An 8,457-nucleotide genomic window follows, 5' to 3' on the forward strand; every position below is an offset into this window, starting at 1 on the left:
AATTTAAAAACGTCTTACAAGTTAGTGAAGCAAAATGAGCAGAATCAAGTCTAACTAATATATTTATTTGTTATTTATAAGATTTAATTCAAAAATTGATTGTGGTACGTAATATGCCTACAGATTTTTAATTCAAATTCGGAATTCTTCAGAGAGTAGCGTCTTTTCGAAGAAAAAAAATAGTTTTTAGTTAGGAACTTCAACTCCTGCTAGTTTATCACCGAGGCTTGGTAGAGAGCAAGATTAGCGATGTCAGTTTCCCTCGCTGTGACTTCTCCGAATTTCAGCACGACGCTCGACGGAGCACAATAGAGGAATTTTCTAAAATGTTGCTTGAAATTATCTTTCCTTTCGTCTCACATACGCGGCTGTCACGAATTCCTTTCTGTTTGCATTACATAAATGTGCACAGAGAAACTTAATCCTGTAATAATGATATTACGCTCTCGCGCAAAGGGGAAACACGCGATATTATGCGATCCACGTACAAAAATGCATATTCTTGTACATAATTCTTCCAGCAGAAAAGACGAGGCCGACAGTAAAATATTCCTGCATTAAATGAGTAATTTAATTTCATTTAATACGAAAGTGTCTCTCTCTCTCTCTCTCTCTCTCTCTCTCTCTCTCTCCCCTTCGTTCCGGGAACAGTCGTATGATGAGGAATCGTACCGAACGCTCCTCCGCTTTCCTCTCGACGGTGAGGTCCGCAGGTGCGCCAATCTCTCTCGCCCCGGTGCCGTAGGGGCGCCGAGCAAGCGTGACAACACGCAACATTTCTTTCTATCATGCCAAAAATGATACACATTCGCCGCGCAGATGGAAGTCATTATTATTACAAAGAAGCGTTTTTGCTGCCCGCCGTCTGTCGATGCCGGATACATTATAGACGCGCCGACGGCTTACTGAGAAAAGCCCTCCCCCAACCACCCTTCGCGATGTCCTCCGCGCGAGGCGAGATCGAGGCGCAAACCGAAACTCGCGATGCACCGCAGCAGTGTTCCCACGTCATTAAAGCCAACTACCGTCGCCGATCCCGGTCACTTTCGTGGAATTTCGCGCGCGGACGCAGGCACGATGCGCGACGAGCGCGTCCTGAAATCGCGCGCGTCATTTCCACGCGCGGACAGTGCACGCGCGGGAGCGGCTTCCGCGCGGGACGAGCGACTTGATTTCCCGGAAATATCCCGCGTGCCGTTGAGCGCGTCGTCATGTTACGTGATGGCTAAAGTGCGGCGCGCGGACACGTCCTCCGCCGCTCTCTCTCTCTCTCTCTCTCTCTCTCTCTCTTCTTCGCTTCCAGCACCTGCGAGAAAAGCCGGGCGGTGCGCCCGTTGGCCGAGCAAACAATACGGACGATGATGCGCCGTCCTGAGCGGCATTGTCCGCCGCGGCGAGGTAGTAGTAGGCGGCGGATTTATCTACCTACTCGTAGAGTCAGGTAGAGATGAAAGAGAGAGAGAGAGAAGGAGAGGGAAGGGAATTGCGAGGGCAGGAGAGAGAGAGAGACCCAGGGGTTCTCGACCCCCGGGACACGCCGCGTCGCCGCTGCGGCGGCCGACCGGCTGCCGCCGCCGCCGCCGCATCGCCGTCGCCGCGCCGTCGGAAACGCCGGTGGATCTTCCCATTCGTTCCGGGCTGATTTCGCGCGATCAACGGCACCGGCGCGGTGGTGATCTATCAAACGCCTATCATCTCTCGCGAGAGATAACAAACCGCCGCCGCGACGATCCTCCTCGTCGGGTCTCTCGGAAGCGGAGCGTATTGACGAATCGTTGAAAATCGGCCGTGCGAGGGAGATCCGATTTACGACGGCTCTACGACGATCCGTCGCAATCGTTATCTCGTCTCGTTAAATCTCATCTGCAAACATATTAACTTTTCGATCGCCTCGTGCGCCTTTGCGTGCCCGGCGTACGTACGTTACAACCGCGTGAGTCCCGCAATTGAGGAAACGCTGACAGTCTAATGTCAGCCGGTACTCCGAGCTCCGGTATTTTACGACAGTGCTTAGACTTTTTTCCTACAACCGTGATTGCGGTCGTTAAGAATGTCCTGTGACATTGATTGACAAGGATATTGACACTCGGGGTGATTGAGTATTTATAATAATCCTTCCGACGAGGAAGTGTTTATATCATGTATCGTTAAAATATCTATAATATCTCATTCTCCACTGTATAAAGACATTTAAAACAATAACATTGCTACAAATTTCATGCCTGGAAAATGTAACATTCGTGAAAATTGTCTACCTGCGTAAATTAATTTATTTGCATGTGTTATCCTTTCGAAATATTACAGTTTGAAATATTACATCGCTCGATTATACATTTATGCTACTAGCCTTGATTTTCTATTTTTAATAGAACAATTAACATGACGCTGGAAATATATACGTTTGTATTACTTCTTTATATAGTCTTATGTATGTCTTATGTAGTCTTATGTATGTCTTTATGTATGTCTTCTAATATATCGCGATATATAAATGTCGCACAGTGTCATAAAGGTGCAAATTTACGATGCAAATCTGACGCAAAGCTCGCGATCGTCATCTTTCGATTTAAATTCAGATTGCAACTCGTTCTATTCGATTTTCACCGCTATGGCATTTCGGGAATGCGCTTTATCTCCCACATTCCCCTCACGGTTCGCGTAACGCGCGTTTCGAAGAAACGGCACGTTAATTCTCGCAGCCGCTTTTCTCGTCACGTTACGAAATTCCAGGACCTTTGTATCTCGTCTAAAAGTCTCTCGTGTCATTAGTCAATCCGTACGAATTTATTTTCGCGATCCTATCGTCCGCAGGCATCTCCCTTCGTGTGAAATGTTTCTTCGTGGAAAATGACAAACGTCCCTGCAAATGCGTTTCTCAGGTCGCAAAATTCCAGGACCCTCACGATCCGCCGGGTTTGATTAGCCCGGGCTTATACAATCAGTGCGACGCATCGAGAAGGTTTTCTCGCCCTGGGTGATCCCGTCCCTCAGGCACCCGGCTCGTGTGCAACACGCGTTTCTAGGAGACGGCACGTTTTTCCGTGGCCGCTTTTCCCATCTCGCGTAACAAAATTCCGGGATCTCAGGGCACGAGGAGAGGACCCTTCGGTACCAAGAGGCTCGTAGGGCCGGACGCGGAATGAGCGTCGACGGTAAGTCAGTTTTTCGCATACCGAGCGCTCAGGTAGGTAGGCAGGCAGGTAGAGGAAGAGGTGCACGGCGGTGAAGGGAGATGAAGAAGGAAAGGGAGCGAGAGGAGCGCGAGAGAGTGGGAGAAAGAGAAGGAGTGAGAGAGTAGGAGAGAGAGAAAGAAAGAGAAGGGAGAGAGAGTCGGCATGCGAGCGGGCAGGCAGGCAGGTAAGAGAGTTTGGTATGGTCTAGCTGCCTCGCTGCCGCGAAGCCGGCGTTGAATGCCGGGGCCCGGTACCAGCGCCGTCGCCGCCGCCGCCGCGGCTCCCCTCTCCAAGATGGCCGCCGCTGGTCCGAGCCGAGCGCAGCCGTGGGCCCCCCTGACCGAGCCAGGCGAGCCCGTCGGGACCGTCGGGTTAGGCCAGGGGAAGGGTAGGCCTCGCAGGTGCCGCCATGTCAGTGCATGCCTAACCTCGAAGCCGCGCGGAACGGACGTTGGGCCCGAGTACGCGATACCTCGTGCTACCGCCGTAGTATCTGCGAAAAGGGTTTCTAATCTCCCTGTCGCGTTTTGGCCCCCCTCGCGATTTGCGTCGACGGCGTCCGTAGCTCTGCCGTCGTGGTTTACGTGGAGAAACGCGGCACCGGGGGCTCACGATTCCCCCGTCTCGATTCGATTCGGGTGAAAACGGTGCGTGACCGACGAGACGAGGAGTGTTTGACCCTTTGGGATTAAAGAGTAGGCCGCGTAGAACGTCGGACGCGAGAGGAGAGACGAGAGTGTTGTCGGACGGCGTCTCCACTCCGATGTGCTCCGATAAGAGGAGAGCCGCGGAGGGAAGCGCGTATACACACGGGTGAGTCGCGTTTCGATACCGTGCTAACTTAACGCGTAACGAGGTTGGGCGAGGGCGCGTCGTTTAACGTTATTATCATCTATTCGCGATTTCGCGCGTAGCGGTGCATATACGATTAACAGTTCGGAGTGTCGTCTCGACGATATCGTCCAATTCGGCGAGAAATTCGTTCGATCCCCGCTTTCCTTGCTTCTGGAATTTTGTATCTGGACCAACGCATACTGGTCTCTCCCGTTCTGGCTCGTCGATTCCGGTTCGCGAATCGATCGACGCGATCCGACGGATCCGGGCGTCTTACGCGGCAGCCGGTCGGCGAGAATGACAGCGGCAATGACCGGCCCGTGACGTCGACGTGGGACGAATCACGAACACAAAAGCGAACGGGGATCCGCGAACGTATAGGACAGCGAGCCCGAGGAGCGCGAGGTGTCCGACGGGACGGGAACACGATGTGTATGCATGACGCGGGACGATCGCGCCGGGTTCGCGACCGGTCGTGCTGATCGGTTATGCCGGTTTATCGGGACGTGGATCTAACGCGAGGAATGTGCCATATCTCGCCGTTGAGATAGTCTGCTTAAAGGAGCGTGGCGAAGAAAACGGGAGAGAAGACGCTCTCGAGAGAGAGAGAGAAAGAGAGAAGCGCGGCGAGGGAAGAGAAGGGAAAACTGAAAAGTGGCGCGCCGCGATAATTCGGCCAACTTCAGTTCGAACGCGAATCTTCGCGCCGCTGCTATGTTCACGCGGGACGCGGAGCGCAGTTCGGAGCACAGTTCACGCGGCTGCGGATCGACGACGCGGTGAGACAATTACTCCGGTATTTGAAACGTTCGTGTAAAGCGGAGGGAGGGAATCGGTGACTTATCGGCGTGTGAACGTAAAAGTCGGTGGAAAGTGAATACAGCCGCGAGATAGACCCGCTCGAGGATAAAACACAGTGATTTTTTTTGTGGTTGCTTCGCGTATTGGTGCTACAAAGTTAGGTTAAGTTGGGTGATGACAGGAAAGTGCCGGTGAAAGAAATAAAGAAAACAGAAAGGTGCGCGTACGTACGGAGCAGGACACGAGGACTCTCGGAGTAACGTCACTCGGAGCGGCAGGTACCGGAGGAATCCCGTTTCGCTTCGCGTCTCGCGACCGACGACCGCGTAGAGAATGAAGAGGTCGAGATAATATCGCGAGTTGAGGTGGGCGAGAGGAGGAGGAGGAGGTGGTGGTGGAGGACGACCGTGGCGTGGTACTGGAGGCCCCAGGATGTGGCATCTGCTACTGTTCCTCGTCCTGGGAGCGACCCCCGCCCCGGGCGCGACCCCCGCTCCGGGCGCGCTGCCCGAGCGCGTCAAGTACCTGGAGGTGTCCGAGAACGTGCGGCCGGGCACCCGGGTGGGTTTCATCGACATTGACAGCCCGCCGTATCTGATAGCGCCGGTGCCGGGCTCGCCGGTCGAGACCGACCTGATCATCGAGTCGGCGACGGGCGAGATAAGGACGCGGGTGCCGTTGGACCGCGAGACCCGACCGTCGTACAGCCTTGTCGCGCTGCCGCGAGTGCGGGTGGTTATCAATGTGCTCGACGAGAACGATAACGCGCCCACCTTTGCGACGGACCACGTGGACATAGAGTTCCCGGAGAACTCGCCCCGCGACGTCAAGCGACCCTTGCCGCCGGCCTACGACCCCGATCTCGGCCAGTACACGACGCAACGCTACGAGATCGTGTCCGGCAATCACGGCGACGCTTTCCGGCTGTCGCAGCAGCGCGGACGCGACGGCGTTCTGTATCTGGATCTACAGATCGCCGGCTCGCTGGACCGAGAGATGTGCTCGCGCTATCATCTGGTGATCGAGGCGCTCGACGGCGGCGCGCCGCCGCTTCGCTCCCGCTTGACCGTCAACGTCACCGTGCAGGACGTCAACGATAATCCGCCGATCTTCAAAGAGACGCGCTACGACGCGAGCGTGCCGGAGAACGCGACCGTCGGTACGCCGGTGTTCATGGTGAACGCGACCGACGCCGACGCCGGGGACAACGGTCGCATCGAGTACTCCATCAATCGCCGGCAGTCCGATCGCGAGGAGATGTTCCGCATCGATCCGGAGACCGGGATGATCTACGTGAACAAGGCCCTCGACTTCGAGTCCAAGGAGCGCCACGAGTTGGTGATCGTCGCACGGGATCGCGGCGCCCAGCCGTTGGAAGCCAGCGCCTTTCTCTCCGTCCACGTGACCGACGTCAACGACAATCAGCCGGACATCACCGTCATCTTCCTGTCGGACGACGCGACACCCAAGATCAGCGAGAGCGCGCAACTCGGCGAATTCGTCGCCCGGATATCCGTCAGCGATCCCGACTCCCGGACAGAATACTCGAACGCGACGGTCACGTTGACAGGCGGCGAGGGTCACTTCGGTCTGACCACGCGGGACAACATCATCTACCTCGTGGTGGTCGAGCGGCCGTTGGACCGCGAGGAGCAGTCCGTCTACGAGCTGTCGGTGGAGGCGACGGACGCCGGCACGCCTCCGTTGTGCGCCGAGCGCACCTTTCGGGTGCTCGTCACCGACGTCAACGACAACGCGCCGAAATTCGAACGCGACCGGTACGAGGCCCATCTTCTGGAGGCGTCCGAGCCGGGCACGTCGGTGATACAGGTGCTCGCGACCGATCTCGACGAGGGCGTCAATTCGGCCGTGCGTTACTCCCTGGCGAACGCTACGTGGTTCGCGATCGACGAGACCACCGGGCTCATCACCACGGTGACGCACGTGGACTGCGAGGCCAACCCGGCGCCGATTCTGGTGGTGTACGCGACCGACTCCGGACGACCGCCCCTCAGCAGCAGCGCGACCGTGCGCGTCACCGTCCACGATCTCAACGACAACGAGCCGATCTTCGAGAAGCCGCTCTACAACGCCACCGTGCCGGAGGACATGCCCGTCGGACGCTGCTTCCTTAAGGTAGGATTTGAAAAATAAAAATATATCACTTTTCTCCCGCTGTGCGTCATGAAAATGTGAGCGAGTATAGGAACCCACTGCACGACACGATTGTATGTGAAATTTCGGTTAAACGTTAATGTCACGTCAAGCCGCGTGACGGGCGAACGCGCGAGAGTTCTTACAATGGGAACCGTTTCGCATCCTGTTATAGCATTGTTGCGCTCAAAGTGTGAGCGATATGTTTACGTTGCGCTTCTCACACGGCCGCGGCCGTGATATCGTGTTTTTAACGTTGCTCTCTTAACGCCGCGATCGCTCGTTCGCTCGCATATGAAGTCGTATATAGTAACGCTAACGGGCAATTGTTTCGTCAGTCGGGTTGCAGCGCAAAAAGTTACGGAATAGGTCCGCGGGCTGTTGCAATTTTGTGAATTGCTTGTCACGCCGTTTGATATCTATATGACGTACGGAATATTTTCCACACTTGTTCGGACGTTCGCGGGTGTTGCGTCGGACGGACGTAACGCTGTCATCTCCCTTAACAAGCGTGGCACACCGTCCGCGTGTCTCTCTCTCTCTCTCTCTTTCTCTCTCTTGGCGCGGTAATTGATATTTATATTCCGAGAAAGAGAAAGGGAGAGAGAAAGAGTTCGATTGGGCCCGAGGTTGAGGTGTTCGCTATCTTAATTTGTTCAACCACCAACGTCCGCGTTTGAGAAAGCGAGTCGATTATCAGAAGTCACACAGCCCGGCGCGCGTTCGCGAGTACTCACCAATACGAGATCGAAGGTTTAATTGACATACACTTGAGAAATCAACGCTAATACCTACCGACCGATTCGATCGAAGAAAATCCGTCATCGGTCTTTATGCCGCAGCTTCTAATTGACCCGTCATCGGAATCGATTGCGCGAGAGAGACGTTTACCGGCCGTGTTGCGCGCGCGCGCGACGACCAGCCTCTATAAATTAATATCTTAAATGTCGCGTCGGCGCGAGAGAGTGACGTTACACACCCGGTGGGTACTTTGCGTTTAACCCCTTGCATAAGCCACGTCGTTTCGCGTAAAGTCGCTAAGATTCACATTAAAGGTTCCCCGATGCAAGCCAGCCGGGCGAAAGGGCACGGACGAATGCTCGTAACCAGCCGCGGGCCGTCAGGCACATATGTTAAAGCCGGGAAAGCTGTAATTGGTAACTCGAAGGAGAGAGAGAGAGACGGAGACGGAGAAAGAGAGCGTAAACGGGAAGGAAGGTTTTCTCCGGCTGTTTCAATTAGCATTCGAGCGGCGGGTTATCGATTATCGTTCCGTTTTCCCATTCCGCGAAAAGGGACGCCCGGAGTTCCAGGAGTGAAATAAATCCGCGCGCCACGTACGTATACGCTTCATTTGCATACGGCCCGCGCGCCGTCTTTCTCACCGCGAGGAAAGAGAGGGCGGAGTAGCGTCGGAGTGTACACAGGAATACGAGTAGGAGAGCCAACACGACCTGAATGAGGAAAGAAGTGTTGCGTATACGCACGGGCAAAC

General features: G+C 54.9%; 1 protein-coding gene across 1 annotated transcript; it reads left to right on the forward strand.

The window, feature by feature from the left end:
- The first annotated feature begins 5,240 nt into the window (after window positions 1–5,240).
- Window positions 5,241–6,962, forward strand: LOC105459676 (protein dachsous-like). Its single transcript, XM_011705894.1, has one exon. It carries the CDS (start codon window positions 5,241–5,243, stop codon window positions 6,960–6,962), a length of 1,722 nt encoding a protein of 573 aa, XP_011704196.1.
- The last annotated feature ends 1,495 nt before the right edge of the window (window positions 6,963–8,457 follow it).

This window comes from Wasmannia auropunctata, unplaced genomic scaffold (assembly GCF_000956235.1).
Source record: "Wasmannia auropunctata unplaced genomic scaffold, wasmannia.A_1.0 LD334171.1, whole genome shotgun sequence".
NCBI lineage: Eukaryota > Metazoa > Arthropoda > Insecta > Hymenoptera > Formicidae > Wasmannia > Wasmannia auropunctata.